General features: G+C 39.3%; 1 protein-coding gene across 1 annotated transcript in view; it reads left to right on the top strand.

Annotated features, from left to right (window-relative positions):
* Nucleotides 1-18,742, top strand: part of LOC140236009 (uncharacterized) — a 96,136-nt gene that overhangs the window by 19,021 nt on the left and 58,373 nt on the right. Inside the window, exons 2-4 of the mRNA XM_072315994.1 lie at nt 1,601-2,667; nt 8,353-8,453; nt 18,111-18,180. Coding sequence (XP_072172095.1) covers nt 1,601-2,667; nt 8,353-8,453; nt 18,111-18,180 — 1,238 coding nt within the window. The remainder of the gene's footprint in view (nt 1-1,600; nt 2,668-8,352; nt 8,454-18,110; nt 18,181-18,742) is intronic.

Below are 18,742 nucleotides of genomic sequence, written 5' to 3'. Positions count from 1 at the left end.
ACTTTTGGTTTGAATAATGTGGGGATTGATTAACAGATGTTTCCAACTTCAAAAACTGAAGTTACATGGTCCTACAATTTTTTACATCGATGCTGCTAGTCTCTGAAAGTAGTGCCATGCACACAGACAAAAATAGTGGGATGTGGATCGTGATCCAGATACTATGTTCGCTTCAAAAAAGTGAAAATCTGTCAGCTGACTAATACGAAATGAATTATATAGCATTTCCTATATAATAGACAGTATTGTTAGAATAAACAGTTCAGTAAGTGGTTTGTTATTTATTCATGGATGTTTAGCTGGTGATGGCATAATTCCTAAAACTTTTCTGTGTTGAATTGTTCTTCATGCCTTTTGAATATCGTAAGACAGGTCAGTCTGTAATATTTGACAATTTCTGAAATTGCAAAACGACAATATGAAATAGTCCTGTGCCACCACTATATCAAACAGTTGTCCTTTTGCATACGACCTTAACATTTGTCGTGTCTTATATGTTTGATCAACCTGTGTATAGTATGTGCTGACTTTGTCATTTATGTCATGTGTACAAACCATTCTGTTTAGTCAATGGGCTATGATGACTGAACAGATATATTTGTGCCAATGTAAGTTTTTGGCTGTAAAATCAATTTCTCTTGGGATACTTTGAGTTCATAATTTTCCTATCCTCACTAATCATTTGGCAAGCTGCTGGAAAAAAAAAGACACAGATTATTAGAACAATATGGATATTTATAAAGTCATTACAGATTGTTCGTTGCCAGTGCTAATCAAATTTGAGCTTTAAGTGCAACCATAAGAATTTAAAAGAGAGTGACATTGAGAACAGCAAACACCTATGATGAGGAATGAGAAGAATTCCCATTTCTGAGAAGGTGATAATGTCAGACACCTGCCCGTGTTTTGAAATATGATATCTTCGATGTGATCTTCTCTTCCGTTGGAGTGTCAGTGAGGTTTTTTTCTCTGTGGCAAATCTAGTGCCATCCGGTCGTGGTGTGAAGGATCAATTACGAAAAAATGACTCAGGAATTAACGGTAATGATAAGCAGGAAGTGCTTATAGCTTATTAAGGCTGCTGTACTCATCCACCTCATAGTCCGTTTTCTTGGAGCGGAGGTGAGACAATCTAAAAGGAGTCTGGGCAGAAGTCATTAAAAGCCTTGTCCTGTGTCTGTTTGCAATTTTTTTTTGTGTGTGACTCTTTGTCTCAGGAGTTATGATGAGGAAAGATTGATGAGACTAATGACTTAGGTACTAATTCTTCAGCTGTGATTTGATGGGAGATTGTCATGAGTGAATTGAGAGTTTTAAGGGTCATGGATACGTCAGGAACTCAGAAGCCTTGAAAAGGAGGTTCAAGACCTGGGTCTCTATGGGTTGAAAATAGACAAGAATGAATGTTTTCTTTTAATGATGTGATTTTCCTCACTTCCACACATAATGTTAGCAGTGCTAGCAAGAAGAGACACACAGACTCTTTCCAAGGAGTCTCCCGTTCACCTCTGGAATGAACCTTTAGCAATTCAGTTCAGCAGTAGAGGTAAATCAAAATCCCCTGAAATAGTTTGTCTGTCTTTATATCTCCTTCATGCAGATATTTCGATGGATATAGCGCCAACGCTGATCACGTTGTACGACTCAGTAGCAGCAAACAGCCAGGTGCCAGAGGACTCGGCCAAGGATGAAGGGGAGGAGGAGGAGGAGGAAGTGCAGGCTCAGTTGCAGCAGGACTGCCAGTCACGTGACAAGGAAGAGCCAATTGCCTCTGCAGAGACCCCGACAACATCGGCTGCGGTGCGACCGCGAGGGTCAGAAGCATGTGCGCCTGCCGCTGATGATGTCACCCCTGTAACCCAGGAAAAGTGTAGTGCTGAAGAGCTCGGCGATACGCGGTCCCGGGAAGGTAGGGTGTGTGAGCAGGCGGCTGGAGAGGGGAGGATAGTCCATGGACCTATCCCTCCTGCCAATCACAGCTTCTTGCACTCCGAGGGACTGCGAGTGCCGCTCCTGGACGGTGACAATATTAATTCATACCTTGACAGGACTACAGAAACACAGCAAGACAATGGCTCAGCCGGCTGCAATAGCGTTTCAAGTGCAAATATGGAATCCCCGATGCCGAGTCGGGATAAAGTGAACCTGAATGGAGCTCGCGACGCTAACCACAACGTGGAAGATTCCAGTAGGATGGTTAGCAGTGACAGTCCGGAAAATATGGCAATAGATGTAGACTTCAACAGCAATAGCAATAATGACTGCAGACCGCGGGCCCAGAGCGCAGATCTCTTGTCAGATAACAGGCGATGGAGCCAGAGGCAGAGACCCGCCAGTGCCGAGATTGCCTCAGCGGACTACACGGATGATGGCGGCCCGTCCTCCGAGACCGTCGCTCACAAGCACGACCAGCCGCACGGGAGCGGCTCCCCGGTCAGGCAGAATTCGTCTCGGATAAACCCGCCCATCCTCGTCACCAATGCACCCCTCCAGCATGAGGCGATGTCTCCGCCCACTTCGCCTCCAACATCACCCCCAATGAGCCCCACCTTAAAGAGACCAAAGGCGGTCTTTGCCATACCAGGAATACCCTATGTAGACAGGATCGTGGAGGAGATCATAGACACAGAAAGGAGTTATGTCAGGGATCTAGGTGACATCATCCAGGTAAAGTTGTCTATTCAATCAATTGCCTAGATAAATGGACTATCTTCTTACCGGCATGTGTATGCTACAATTTTTTGCATTATCTAGCAGGTGATGACTGTGAAATTACATTGCTGTCTGTAATGAAGAGACATGAGGTCATATGAAACAAGACATTTCAAATCTGCCCAATCTAAACATTAGATACTGCAAGACAGCACTGAATTAATCACACTGAATTCTAGTGAATGTCCTTCCTTCAGGATAGAGAAAGATGTCCTTGTGTCTTCAAGCTTAATGTGGGACTTTGTTGAGGATCACAGGACAGCAATTGCAGTCTTCAAAACTGCCTGTTTGAAATAGAGTTTACCCCTTGAAACTGGTCTTAGTTTCATTCTTACAATCCTTCTCTCAAATGTTCTGCCAATGTGGGTAGAATTCAAAGGGAATTGTTGTTGATTGAGATACAGATGTTTAGACATCTGTTGGCACGATGCATACAAGACCTTACAGCCACCAGCACGAAGGTGATAACATACTTTGCAACTGACTGAAAGGGGTGGGGGGAACAAAATAAAACCCACACCAAAACAAACATGTAATCAAGACAGATCATAACAAACAGGAAGCTCTCACAATTATCACTTCAAAGACTCACTTCTAGTGTGAAAGAGATCACCATTGAGATTATGATGTCCATTTGAGTCAGATCGAGAAGGCCTGCCATACATTCCCAACTCCCAGTGTCCAAACATTGTTGTCATGATTGTAAAGATCTTGTGTATAAGTTTCCCTTCAAAAATGCAACTCTTCGACAAAAACAAAACAAAACAGCAACAAACATAAATAAATGTGCCAATAATTCCCTTAAATCATTTTCCATGTAATCATGAAGGTTATCATATATCTGGTATTTATAAACAAGTTCCAGTGTCAAATTATTTGTCCTCCTGATTTTAAGGGCTTTGCCTATCAGTTGTCCTTTAAACAAATACAATAATAAATGTGTCAAAAATTCTAAAACTACTTTTCATATATGATTATTAAGAGTTTAGCATCATTTCACCAGTGCAAGAGTGGAATAGTTTTGGGGATATTTTCCTCTGAAACTTATCCAGTTTTCATTCATGAAAATGAATGTATAATCAAAGCTGCAACTGTCTGCTCGAGATAATGCATGGCTCTACTTTTCAAGGAGTTATAGCAAAATATCTCAGATGATTGTTCATGTGACTATGTCTACTCATTATTTATGAACTATGGCAGAAGTTGTATTTGTAGATCTTTACCGTGTGACTCGAAAGCAGGGTTTTTGTCAAGATTTTTTAATCAAGTTTTTAATAAAATTTAGTTATGAACTGCATATTCTGAAATATTTTTTTTTTTTTGTCAGATGTGGCAACTACTGCACAATGTTTACAGAAGTTCAAATCTTTCAATTTAATTTCAATTCAGTTGAGTTTTTCTTTCCATCCAACAGAAAAGTGTAAAACAAATCTTTTTATTTTGAGTTGGTCTGTGATTCTCATTAAATAGTTTATGACATTTACAGCTTTATAGTGGGTGACCAACCCAATTCATATCAAGAGTGTTAAAAAAAGAAGATCTAAATGGTTTGTATTTCGGTATCCATGGATATTGTGATAGTTAATTAGCTACATATCTTTCATGTGCTTGAAAAAGTCCAGAGGCCAAGAAGAGGTAGGGCAATATGAAATGAGTGGTGTTAGCTGAGAAGGTCAGATTTTAACTGCAATTAATATTCTGATTTGGGTCTGAATTCCGGGCCAGCTACGCCTACTTGGGCATATATGGGCCAGAGACTAAAGTCATAAAAGTTCTTGTCAGTTTGCATGTGTTTACTTCGAGGTGAATGCTATTTCACTGTACTATTTTTTATGGGGGGATTCTTTTGAGTCCTTTGGATGTGGAATGTTTTTTTACCACTGGTTTGAAATGAACATTATGCTTGGTGCCATGGACATGCTCATGTTGTGTACTGGGTATGGTGGATTAACTGTTGGGTTGAGAAAATCTCCCCTTCTGTGCATTATCACGCATAAATGCCATCTCCTTGTTAAATGTTATGTGAGAGCAACTTCTTTGCAGTGATTTTTTTTTTTATTTCCCTCACTAAGCTTTGAGGGTAATTGTGCTCATATTGCAGGCGGAAGCCAATTACAAGCTCATAGTCGCTTTCATAAAAAAGACTGTTTATTGAAGGATATGGAGGTATTGACAGGTAATGCGAATGATTTTCCAGTTGAGGAACACGATTACTGCAAATTTGTTATGATCAATCGAAGAACTGGTGAAACCTAAGGAAGAATAACATTTACGTGTAACAATGTGAAAGGACTGTAGGAGAGCTGTATCTTTTAGACTAAGAGGGGCTTCACAATTACCAAAGAATTTGTTTAATCACGTTTTCTGAAACGTGTTTGTAAACTTGTTTTAAGAGGGTGTACTGAGAGTCAGACACACATAAAATGAGCCCCTCGCGTACTCCTAGTTGTAACTGCAAACAGTATTCTATACAACAGTGGTGTCATTAACTCCGTGGCATGTCAATCAAAGATGCTACTCCTGGTACACTTCCATGTGAAGAGTACATGTATGTAGGTATATCTATGCACACACCATGAAGGTCAAGTTAAGCATCACCCTTTACAGATCAAACTGTTCAGAGTACCAAAAGTGCATATACAGTAAATACATGCAAATCCTCACTGGAGAACACCCTCTGAATCACAATTGGCCAAATTTGATTTAAAGAATGTGTTTGTGTTAAGAAACTCAGTAACATGTATACAAGTGATTTCTGTGCAAGTGTGAAAGCCCTGAAAATGTTATGATACCACTTTTTCAGCATTTCTGCAGACTAGGCATTACTATTTTTATAGCTGAAGTATATTATTGTCCTCCATTGACATTGGGTTGGGCAGAATCACAAACAGATGTGGGTTGACAGTTCTGTTTTTGTGATATGTATCACGCATAGTCCATACGACATAAACCACTGGCAAGAACTTTACACAACTAGAATAATTTATGATATTTTACTTTCATCTCCCCCTCCCCCCCCCCCCAAAAAAAAAGTCTTTCAAAGATGACCTTTTTATGCCATGTCATGTAAGGAATGTAATCTATGAAACATTATGTACTGAGGATAGCCATATCAGATGCCAGTAATATGCAGTGTGATGAAATTTTAAGTACAGTGCACTCCTGTTATAACGAAATTCTGGTTACAATGAAGTCAAAATTCAAGCCACAACATTGTCCACTCTATGTATTCTTATTGTTTATTTCTTCGGTTATAACGAAATTTCGATATAGCAAAAGGAAACTGCCGGTCCTGGGGACTTTGTTATAACGGGAGTCCAGTATATTTTTACCTGCAGTCCTTGTCGTCGTAACAAACATGACACATAACAGAAGGATGAGGTAGGGGATACGAGATAGATTTCTACAGTTAATCATTCTCAACTTCCATCAAGTAACCACAACCTTTGAGGTGAGGTAGAAAGGCATGAGCTTGACTCCTAAGTAGCGCCCAGAGTCGGCTGGTAGATAGCAGGATTTAAAAAAATGACATTATCTGTCGGGTCACTGCCATTTTTGTTCAGTTTCCACCAAATTTCCTCCTCATGATAAGGCATTTGTATGACAGTAGAACATGTCAGGATATTTTGGCAGCCACAGGGAGGAATAAAACTTTTGGTATTAGATTTCTCACATCATCTTGCAGTAATCTAGGAATCCTCATATAGTGATCAATAATTGAAAAAAAAAAGTCCATTCTTCAAATGTTGTTATGCTCAGGATGTTATGGTAGATCTCACGATCCAGAATGATTTATTGAATTATGTGAAGCGCATTTATGTTGGGAAGTCCATAAATAGTAACTGTCACTTTTGGGTTGCTTTGCCTCTTTAAAGTCAAATTTAATCACTAGTCAAATGTTTAGAGTCATGTATGAGAGAGAGACGAGTGATTAATGAATTTCAACCGGGGAAACTTTATGATGTAACATGAAGATGATATTGATGTAAGGAGCAAAGAACTTTATTATCATGAGTGCTTTCCTTGCACTTCTGGGAATATGAGTATACATATGAAAAAACAACAAAACTGATTTGTATCGTAATACTGCATATATCCAGGTCTGAGAAGAAGAAATTGATGGTTTAGAGGCTATAATTCTAAACAGGGTGTCACTGTTAGTGAGCAGTGCAAAATATATGATACTTGGATTTTGGTGGATGTAGGTTTGATTTTTCATGGAAGAGTTTAGGGTCTTACCTGTCTTCAGAATTGCTTTAGGTGCTGTGGGGAGTGATGGATAGTGCAGGGGTTTTCTCCGCACCTGGATGCAATTGGTTCCATAATTCTCAGTTTGATCCTGGCTTTGTTGTGATTGGAGGGGGGTGGCTGCCCCCCTTGGCAAGGTTTTTAAAGTTTAAGTGCATTTAAAGTGAGTGCAACTGAATCAACAGGGTAGGGCAGGTAATGCAGTACATAGTGAAAGAGAGATAGAAAGAGGAGGGGAGCAGAGATAGGGGGTTGGGAGAGGGAGAGGATGGGAGGGGAGGGGGAGGGTAGGGAGGGAGCTATGGAGAAGTGGGAACATAGAAAAAACTTCTAAAACATGCCCAAGTTCATAGACTTTCAGGACCTTCAAATTCTTATGAACTCCTTCTGCAGCTAGCATGCAAGAGCACTGGGTCTGTGATGATAGATGAACATGATATAGGCAAATTTAAAGTGTTTAACACCTCTTTGTAATGGAGAGATAAGAATCACACATCCAGGAGATGAAATGTAAGCTCCTTCCTATATTTTCATATGTTAAATGGAGTTATTGAGAAATTGCTGGGCCTAGAATCGAAAAAGCCCTGCCAGTGACTGCTAGTGATGAGATGTGACATTTGGAATTGTTTAGTCTTGTTAGTGATCAAAAGGGAATGGAGTAATGGAGTGTGAATAATATAAAAGTCTCTTAGGAAAAGAGCAGTCCTGAGGTATGACAGCCTGATGTTTACCCAGGCTACCAAACTTAACTCGACTAAGGCCGAATTTTGTCTCACAATATACAGAGAATGGAATCTTTGTGTATCTAAATCAGCATGGGGTGAAAGATTTGATCATGGGCGGAGACCAATCTAACGATGACAATAATGACTGGAAAATAGACCCACACACACCTATTCCTAATCACAGCCACAGCGATATGATTTGTTAACAAATATATGGGCCATGACGCGAGAAAAGGGCCCTTAGGGCATTAAACACCGAAAATGAGTTTTCACCTCCATATTGTAGAAGGAAGTCTGACGTAATTGGATATGAAAACCTTTTTCTGAAATTTTAATCCTAAATGCCCCAATTACGACATTAAAAACCGCATGTTTTGTCAAAATCCTGTCACTTTTTGATGCGTCTATGCATGTGCATGTAGTTAGCTAGTTGACCTTTTTTTGCACGTATTGCTTTGTTGAACTTCTGCGCCGTTTTCTGGTGTTTGCACGTAGCGGCGCTAAGGGCCCTTTTCTCGCGTCACAGCCCATATCAGTTCTAGATGTAGGGCCTATTTATTTGCTATCACTGTCATCTATTGCTTGTCACTTTGTTGTAAGTGAATAATGAAGTTCTTTAACCCTTTGTTGACACATATCCCCTCTGTATTACATCTTTGATCTGCAGGGCTACATGAGAACCATGGAGAACAATCCAACTATTCATCTTAGTGAGGAGAAGTTTAACACCCTTTTCTGTAACCTGGAGGATATCCATTCATTCAACTGGTGAGTAGACAGACAGCTAGATGACTTTCTCGATCCAGCAATATTCATTTATTTCTTGTCATGTGTTGTCCATGATTTTTTTTTTCTTTTCTGTTAACCATCATTTCCTTCTGTTCTCACTTTACTCTTCTTTAGCACCTTACCTTTATGTCTTCAGTTTCTCCATAGCTATGTCTTTCAAGTATGTTTTTCCTCATTTTAACCTTATAAACTTCACACAAAGTCTTATATCAGGCATTTGATTTTGCTCTATCAGATAAGCACATAAGTGCTCAATTAGCTCATCTGTTAGTCTTGAATGAAGGCTGTTGCTTCTAACAGCTCAGTGGGGCTGAAGATAATCAAATTGATTAGTCTTCTTTTAGTCTGATGCATTTTGATATTTGGACTTTGGCAGGGTATTACTTATATGGGATGTTACTTTTGTCCTTGAAATCAGCTTCATCATCCCTGTACTCCTTCCCTCTCTCCCTGCCAGATAATTTCAGCTTTGTAATGTCGATATAATGCTTTGTTCATTTAATCAAGTATAAGTTCCTGTGGTCCCATGTTGTCTCCTCCCTGTCCTAAAATGGACTCTAAGTGTATATTTCCATCCTTTAACTGCTGCTTATCACAGAGTGTGATGACAGGTATGATTGCAAGCAATTTTTACCTCGTCATGCTCATGTCTGTAAGAAAACCACTGTCATTAATGTCCAAGCTTACTATTAATATAAACTATTCTATTATTTTGGTCTATTTTTTGGCACTGATAATATGAAGTCATTGTTTTTAGTTTTAGAGATTATTGTGTCGGCCTGCGAGCCATTCCCCCCAACTTGAGGCAACGTCCAGACAGCAAAATACTTAGCTGCGGTTGATTTTCCTTGGCATTTCCCATAATGGAGCAATGTGCAATGTTCTGTTCTGTTCTGTGAGAGTTTAAATTCGACAGCGCTGGAAGTGGAATGACCATCTCGGCACCTGTTTTTCTGAATGGCTAAATATAGGCAGCAGCTGTGCTGGGGAATGAGGAACATCAACATGTAATTGGAGCAGAAAGTTAGGTCCATGTATATAGATACCACCTTAGCAATGCTTATATTTAGAGGTCCAACAGCCACCCAGTTTGTTTGGAATCGAACTTGATCCACTCTTAGCAGTGCTCAATGACTTTAATCAGACTGTTGACATTTCTTGTTGCCATTGGTAGTTGGAGGGTTAACGTTGGTGTTGTTCACATGGACAGAATACCGGGCTGTAGATCGTGATCCAAATACTGCAGTTTCTGTTCCCGCTCCGATGGACAGAAATAACCCACTTATTGATGATCTTTTTACACTTTGTCGACCGAACAATGTACCTGTACTTTGTATCCGAGCCCTCCCCACCCTCCCCCTCCCCTCCTCTCCCCCTCCCCTCCTGTCCGTTGTTATAGAGCCTTTTCATCAAATTAGTCTCATGCCAATTATGTTTGATATGGGGGGGGGGGGGACTAACAGGACAGTCACCTGTGGATACATCACTGGTCACTGGGACCATTAGTGGTTGGGACTGAGGTGGGATGTCAGCCCTTTAGGCCAGCCACGATGGGCACGTGGATGAAGACCGCTAGACTGGCATGGCACCTTTAATCACTGACCAGACAGTCATGCCGTCCTGCTTCACAATAAACCAAAAAAGACACAAAGGAAAGAAAAAAAAAAAGAGAGAGAAATGAGAAGGATGAGGGAGAAAGAGAGGAGAGAGGCCTTAATCCACTTTGCGTGCACGGAGAGATGATTCACATATAAATTTACTCATCATGCGAGTATGATCGGAAAATTTCACTTTTAGTCCAAGGGGTACACTAAAAGGGAAACTAATAAGTGTTTCTTGAGTAAAAGTATTCATTGATACTGCCTTGAAAACCATTGTGAATTTGTATTTATACAGAGTGCATACTTTGTATTGTAGTTGGTAAACATGTGCACTTTTTTTTTTTTACATGTGATGTCTAGATTCCATGTGATTAACAGACAGGTGTAAAAGTTTCTTTTGAATATTGTCCAGTACACTTTCCTCAAAGAAAGGTTTGACCACCAGGTGTGTAAATCATCTATCTATATAAAGTGATAAGAATATCAAATTCTAGTTTACTATGGTATAGCCAGACTAGCCTCATCCATTTCATGCCTAGGCAAGCTTGTTAAGTGTAGCAGCATATGAACAATATCCTTGCAGATTTGCTGAAGTCAGTACTCACTTTCTTACCCCACAGCAATAAGTAAAAACATGAGGTTAGTGACCTGCACCTTTTTATTGACCCTCGTGACCTCACCCTCTTTAGATTCTGTCTGCCCCCATATAAACTTTTGTCAACACACAAGCAGACCCATACTTTAGGTGGAGACAAAAAAAAAAGAATCTCTGAGTACAAACAATTAAGTGATAATTAGATTTTCAACAAGTAAGTTCCTGCACACATTAAAGTTATTATGATCAAAATAGGAGCCCCTCTGCCTCATAACCATAATTATTTTACATTATTCACTGTTTATTATGGGGGGGGGGGGAGATATCAGATGGGTGGGTCTGTATTGTTAACCTGTCATAGTGCAACATATTTGAACTTCAGGTTTATTGGAAAAAAAAAAACCCTCTGCTGAGTGGACTCAATAAATATTTTGCAAGTAGGCAACTCTTGAATTTGTGTAAACATAGATTTTTTTTTGCTTGAAAATTTATTCATTTTTATAGAAGGTCATGGTTATTGTGTTTTTGATCATCGTTAGGGTGTTTGTTGAAATGACAATATACATCAATATATCCTTATAAATTCAATCAATTTTCCAGCTGTGTTTAGTTTTGTGTTCCCCTTCATGTTCTGCATATAGTAGTATTTATCTAAGCAGGCTCAATATTTTGCAGTATATGCAGTTTTCTGAATAATGCATGCAAATTAGCAACTTTTATAGACAAGGGATCCAAAGTGTGTGGTGTTGACAATGTTGTGGCGTGCTTCCAATTGCCTGAATTGTGACACCCCATTAGCTCCGTCAATATTTGATAACCTTGATCATTCATTGCACTAACGGTTCCAGAGTGAGAAAGGAGGAAGAAGATCAATGATAGACAACCGATGTTAAAAGTGTTTCAATGGGCAATTTCCGTGTCTGTAGTTGTCACATTTGACTGTGCCGAAATAAAGCAGAATTTTTTTTTTCGCCACCTGCTTTGCATGGTAACTGGCGCGATTCTCTCTGCTTTTGATTTGTATTATGATGGCAGAATAATGCGTAGTGTCTGCCTAGCTGCCAGGAAACAACAGCAATAACAACAACAGCACCCCTCCTCCTCCCCCCCTCCCTGCCCCATAAGAAAAACCCCAAATTAAGGAAATAAACCTTTAAAAGACAGTGATTCTATAAGGCTCTCTTGCTGAGGTGAATGTAGAGGTGCATGGATTAGTAAAATGGTTTGATTGGCTCTGAGTTCATGCCAGACACAAAGTTATATCATGAAGCTACTAACTGTTAGTAGCTCCGTGGTTATATGGATTTATCCAATCTCCCAAAAATGTAAAGAGATGCTTTTTTTTTTTCATATCTTCAAAAAATACAACCTACTATTTTTTGATGTGACATTGATATTTTAGTTATCTCTTGTTGTGGAGAGATGATTGACAATTGGCAAGCTGGCATAATATTTCTGCCACTTTAATTAAATATCATGCAAATTTAGATGTTTAAATTATAAAGTTGTTTTTTTTTTCAAATATAAGGATATGAGTGCAAAGAGAAGTAAATATTTTCTGTCTTCAGATTTTGAACAAAGTATACATACATTGATTTCTCTTAAGAAAATTGTTTTTAAAAGTGTCTTTCTCACCAAAAGTCTGCTGGAAGTCAGGCTAAGCAGGACATTTTTATCGCACACTGGCACAAAATTTTCGAGTTCCTTCCTGTTGCCATGTTTAATTGGGACTCCTTTCAAGTCTCTTGTGGAGGACACATTTCCATCCCGTCGTCATCATGAAGGGTACATACAAAATAAGGACATACTGCAGGACTGTGCCACTGTGAAGTCTCCCTTATCAAACATCTAAGATAGGCTATATATACCACTGTACATGACTGATATGAACAGGAATGGTACATGTGTATAAAAATATACATCATACATGTATATGTAGGTACCTACATACATATGTATACATTATTTATTCACAGACATGTAGATATCTACACATTCTTGATACAGTTTGTGTATTTGGTAGTGTGTTCATGTATACCTCTAATTTCACTCAGATCACATTATCACTTTTGGAGATATGTCTATATTTGTGCTTCCTGGTCAAAGCACACATAGATCAGTTACCTCCTGTGGTATGCAACTATACATGTTTTTGTATGAAAAGAACATTGTCACATCAGTGATTCAGATGCAGTACTACAATTTAGTAATTGTGAGTTAATCGGGCCGGAATGAGCCATTCTTGTTTTGCGGCTACACGAAAGTGAATGTATGGTATATTTTTCCTTGTTTAGATAACGTTTTGAATGAGCCTTACAAGCATTTGAATGACAGGGACCTCTTGTGTTGTGGAACACTGTGTCGGTGAATCATTGACTTCAAGGAGAAATCACGGGCACAGGGGGATGTTAAATTTAGCCCAAATTCAATGATGATGGACATGAAGAATATAATATGCCTGGCTTCTCTTCCTCATCCTCTCTCTCCCTCTAATCTCTGGTATGAAGTAGAGACTGTAATGATGGGCTGTCATTAGTCTCAATCAGTCCATTTGTTTTCTTTGCATTGATTTATAACTATTTCCTCCAGTTATCCATCAGCTTGAATGCCTGTCAGTGGAATCCATTAACGATGCAAATTTCATGGGGGGGGGGGGGGGGTGAAAATCTTCTGTCATTTCATTGTTCCCCCCTTTTTTTCCCCAAACTTCTGTGATACGTTATTGTAAATCACAAGACCACATATTATATTATAGGAAACATACTTGACCTTGTCATACCAAGGAGGTATATACCTCCTTGGTCATACATCAGCTGAGATGTATTTACACCCTGTTATTGCCTCTCTCGCAAAATCCTGATCAGAGATATCACTAAATTCAGGGGTGATACCTGGCAATAAACTTGTCATATCATCTTCAATTGATAACCTGCCTTTTGATTCTATAATATCATTTATTTTTTCAAACAAAAAAAGCAAAAAACAAAACCAAAAAAAACCCCCTGTAACTAACTGCATAGAATGTTAAATTACGGTGGTTTTGTCTGCATTGTATGCAGATGCACAAGAAAGAAATATTCTATGGCTCTTGCATTGGTTACTGCATTAGATTTGTTATGATGCATTTACATTGCAACACTTTCCATGAACTTGGGCCTGAAACAAGGATGGTGAGATAATCATCTATGATTAAAAGAAAGATAATGTCTTACTTCAGACTTTAAGGGGAAAAAATTCCACATCATTTGGAATGAGATACTCTTATCCTCAGAAACCTCCCAGATTAGACGACTTGATATGGGCCTAGTAGGATGCACTTCCTCCCATTTACTAGATTGTGTATGACTTCAAGTGTTGGCAAATGAATTGGATCATATTATGATTTCAGAAATATATCTCTCCACGCCTCTTCTAATCTCGCCTAAAGGAGCCCGTAGTGACGAATCGAGCCGACGTGCGAATCATTTCTGCGCTGTAGATTTATCAAATTCTTTGTTGATTCAGGAAGTGCTAATTGTATGGTTGGGATGGAGTTGCCTTTACAAGTGTCACATTGCTCAAAGACCCAATCACTATAAAATTAATGTGGAAGGGTGGAGGCATAAGATATATTCTGTGAGGGGATTTTGATTTAATGTGTGAAGCCTTGTTGCTGAGCACTTTAAACAGCAGCAAATGCATTTGCTGGTATGATTATTCAGCTTCACAAAAATTCAGTCTGTAATGAAACAGCCTAGTTATGCTTGCTCACAAAATAAATGCTTGAGAGAAACTATACTGAGACATATCAATTTTTTACACCCATACTAGTGCAGGATGACAGGAATCTGCAGCCCGTGGGATTTTTCTAAATTTGAGAATTTCTTGGCAAGCAGAAAGTCTTCCACCTCCGTGCTTGGAGTGACACAATTTCCTGAATGCTGTCTGGACCGTGTCACGGTCGTAGTGGAATAGAAGCCGCCCTCGATCGCCCCATCTCCCCAGCACAAGTGCTGGCAGGAATCTTGCGTGCGGCATCCTTGACTGGAGTGGCGTGAAATGAGTTCCCTTCCAAGCAGAGTTGTAGGAATGTTATGAGTCAGAAATCTAGTTGTAATGATTCCCATCCAGGTGTCTGCTCTCTGAATCTGCTTCTTCGGAAAGAAGCTATTGAGCAACTATTGAAAAAAAAATTCAAGAATTGTTTTGCTCTTTCAGAAGTAAAAAAAAAAAAAAAAAAAAAAAGAGGAGGAAGAAAGATAGGAGTTCATCTGTTTTTTCCCAAAAGATTAAGTTATCTACCGTAAATTTTAAATTAGAATTGTCATAGCTGATGAGGATGTCAGCTTACTGTGGTAACTGCAATGACATCCTGCAAAAGTTTGACAAGGGTTTTCCTATGAAAAATACAGCCTCATGTGTGCCGCAGTTCAATTTTCAGAAAGGATTGGTGGCTACCTAGTGGTCACTTCTTAGCTCTCTTTAACCTTTTCGGGACCACCATAGCAAAATGCTGTTTGTCATCTGTGTGCACAGGGATGCCCAGTGGCTCTGGTAGGGTTAACCGTGAGTCAGTGAGTCCATGAGGTGGGGCACCAGAGAGTGAAACTGAGAGCCAGATGCGGATTGGGGAAATGTGGCAGTGATTTCCACAATGAAGGCATGGAAGGATTGGATAGGGTACTTCACACAGGCGTGGAGATGTGATTGGGCCGGAATGAGTTCCAGACAGGCCGTCGATGACTACAAATGATGCAGATAATTTTAGGCAACTTTCACGCTTCCTTTATAAAGAGAGAGAGAGATCTTAGGTAGATATTTTAAGGCATCATTTATGGTACTGTACAAAAACAGACAAGTAATGACAGAAGTTTGAGAAAAGAATATGTACATAAGAGGTTCATGCAGAGCGCAATTTGGAAATAAGTGCAAACACGAGTGAAAGTTGTTCAAAATCTTTCTTTCTAAACATCAACATTATGACAGATATATTGTGGAAGCAAGAAAAAAAAGACAGGGCAGCTAATAAAAGACATGGATTGTGTTTTTTCTTTTCTCTCTGTCTCTCTATATCTCATGGTCTCATTTATGTACTGTCACTCATGTGAGGCTAATGGGCCTGAGAATAGCTATTATGTTTCCAATCACGCCGTCCTGCACGTGTTCAGACATCCCACCAACTTTACATTTTCCGTGGTGCTTGTGTTATGGTACAGTTTTGACAATGCCTTGACACGCCAACACCTAATATGCTGCCGGTGCCGATTGGGGAAAGTCGTTTATTTGTACCAGCAATAATCATCCAGGGATGGCAATGGTTTTAATGCCTCTCTTCACAGGCTTTCAAATTTTATTGAAGTAGGAGTTTCTCACATTGTGATGAAATAAACATTCTCACGTTTCATTATATCAGCCAGCTCAAGAACAACTATCAGTTCTACATTTCACTGCCTTGAGGCTTGCACACTGGTAGTTTTATCATCATTTGATGACTATGTTTCAATGACCTACAAGTATTTTCCCTCAAGAGCTCTTAACACAATTTTGTAATAGATTATTTTCAGTTGTATGTAAATTACTCATGCTTGTTTGTGGCTTGTACATGTGTGTGTTTGTTTCTTGGATACACCTGTATATAAATTTGTTACTTCTTGGTCAGAGATGTTTGAGTAAGAGCATCTTGGTTTAAATTGCCAAACTCAAACTTGTTTAATTTTTCCTTAATATAAATTCATGAAAGATGAATCATTGTGGCCACATCCTAATCCCTCCTGTTTTGATGATAATATAGCCACCTGTTACAGACCACGACTTAAAGTCAAGCCATGCTGCTTAAATTGCTAAAAGAAAAAAAAGCAGGTGATAGGGAATTTTTTGACAAGTCCCCTTTCAGAGAGATTCTTCTGCAATTTTTATTTTTTCGACATTTTGATCTTATTTCCTGAGGATGAATGATTCATAGGGTCACAATGGCCATATCTTCCTCCGAATTAGATATCTCCACAGATAGGAGGAACGGCTTGAAAGAGATCGCATCAGTTGATTAGACGGTGACATTTATGAATTCCAGCCAGGCAACAGTGGGGAATGGGTGGGGGGTGGGGAGGTTTTTCCAAGTGTGTGATGTCTTGCCGTTTGTGCAGTCAAACCCCCACTCTTGTCTTGAAATGATGTCAAAAGAAGGTTGCTATCAGTTTCAAAGACAAGAATAACTGATACCACCTTTAAAAAAAAAAAAAAAAATGAGCATTGCATGACATTAAAATCATCATCCAGACAGGTCTTTATCTTTGTTCTATTAACATCTTTTGTTGCATGATAATTATCTTCAAGACAGGTCTTTGATACGTGCCTGTGAACTGTTACATGTAGGCTGCCTACTTGGCTCTACAGTGTACAGCTGTGGTATCTTATCTTCCATGACTCCCTGTAATGATTAAAGGTCCAATTTACCTTTGGGAGCAGTGATTTGAAAAATGTTCAAGATATCACCTTTTATGCATATGTGGAGGCCTGTTGTACCGCAAAACATCCTATCATATAAAATTTTTTGTGAAAAAGCCGAAAATATAAAGAGATATCTGTATTTTTCTCAATAAACCATAAATGTAGATGGGTTAGTCTAGAAACATTTTTATTTTAACTTTTGTTCACATTTTGTATATTTAACAATACTTAACATCGATTTTACTGATTCAAATTTTCAGTGGTTGTTTCCATCCCTGACTCACATTTTAGAATTATTTTAAAGCACTAATGTTTGGTTTTTGTTTCACCTGCAAATGGTAAATTATGCCTTTAAACCGCCTATTCTGCCATCTCTTCATCTTTCTATCTCTGTTTTTCTAGCTCTCCTTGTCTTCCTCCCATTTTCATCCTCATCCTCTGTTTATACTCAAGATTCTTCTTTGTTTGTTGCCAGCTCTCATTTCTATTCATCCATCTATCTCCTCCTCCTTTTCTCGCTCATTTGTTTTCATCTATTCTGCAAACTCAAACCCAAGATTAAGTAACCTCTCTTCCCGTCCAGTCATTTTCTTCCATTTTTTCTCCTTACTTGAATGCTATTTCCGTTCTTTTCCATCCATTTAACCCACTGAAGACGAGTCCCTAGTATACTCGGACAAGTGTCTATGAGAAATGCGTGTTGTAGCAAAATCAGCCCATTCTCAACGGGTTGAAATAGATCACTGTATGATTTTCCCCATCTGTTGAAATCATCTATCTGATTCTCTTCATCTTTGTCTCTACTTTAATTTTTTTTTTTTATATAGCTGTACAACTGACTTAGTAATCTGCCGTCAAAGTTAGTGTATGTTATTTCAAGAAAAACCAGTGAAAACGAGCCATTTCATGTCATGGTATGTCAGAGGATGCTCAGCCAATGCCATATGTGTATGCGTGCATCTGATATCAATGTGGAAATGACTTATTTTTGCCGTACGATGTCATTACATGCAGGAAACTCTTGGAAGATCTTGAGCAGTGCGACGAAGATCCCGTCAGGTTGGCCGAGTGTTTCCTGGATGTGGTAAGTTTGTTGACGTCATCCAAATCAGGACTCGTCATCTGTCCTAAATTAGACATTGATATACCAAGCAATGTTCCTGCAAAGACCTAAATGATGCAAGTATTCAGGCCAAGTTATTGAACCTGTTACGATGTTTACCTGAACAGAGCATGACGTTTTGAATGTGGTTGTGTAAGATGTTAGTCTGATAATGACGGCAATGCCGCTGATGATACTTCTACTACTACTACTACTACTACTACTACTACTACTACTGCTACAACTAAATTACTACCACCACAACCACCACAATTACTAGTTACATAATAATGATAATGACAAGGGTAATAATGATAATAACAGTTATGATGATAATTAGTAGTAGTAGTAGTAGTAGTAGTATTGGTGGTGGTGGTATTGTTATACCCCCGCCAAACGAAGTTTGAAGGGGGTATATAGGAATCAGCGGACGGTCGGGCGGTCGGGCGGTCGGTCGGGCGGGCGGGCGGGCGGGCGGTCGGGCGGGTGGGCGGGTGGGCGGGTGGGCGGTCGGTCCGTTGCAAATCTTGCGTCGCGAACTACT

This window comes from Diadema setosum, chromosome 1 (genome assembly GCF_964275005.1).
Source record: "Diadema setosum chromosome 1, eeDiaSeto1, whole genome shotgun sequence".
Taxonomy (NCBI): Eukaryota; Metazoa; Echinodermata; class Echinoidea; order Diadematoida; family Diadematidae; genus Diadema; species Diadema setosum.
The sequence above is the reverse complement of the archived record's forward strand: the minus strand, read 5'-3'. Positions and strand labels throughout refer to the sequence as shown.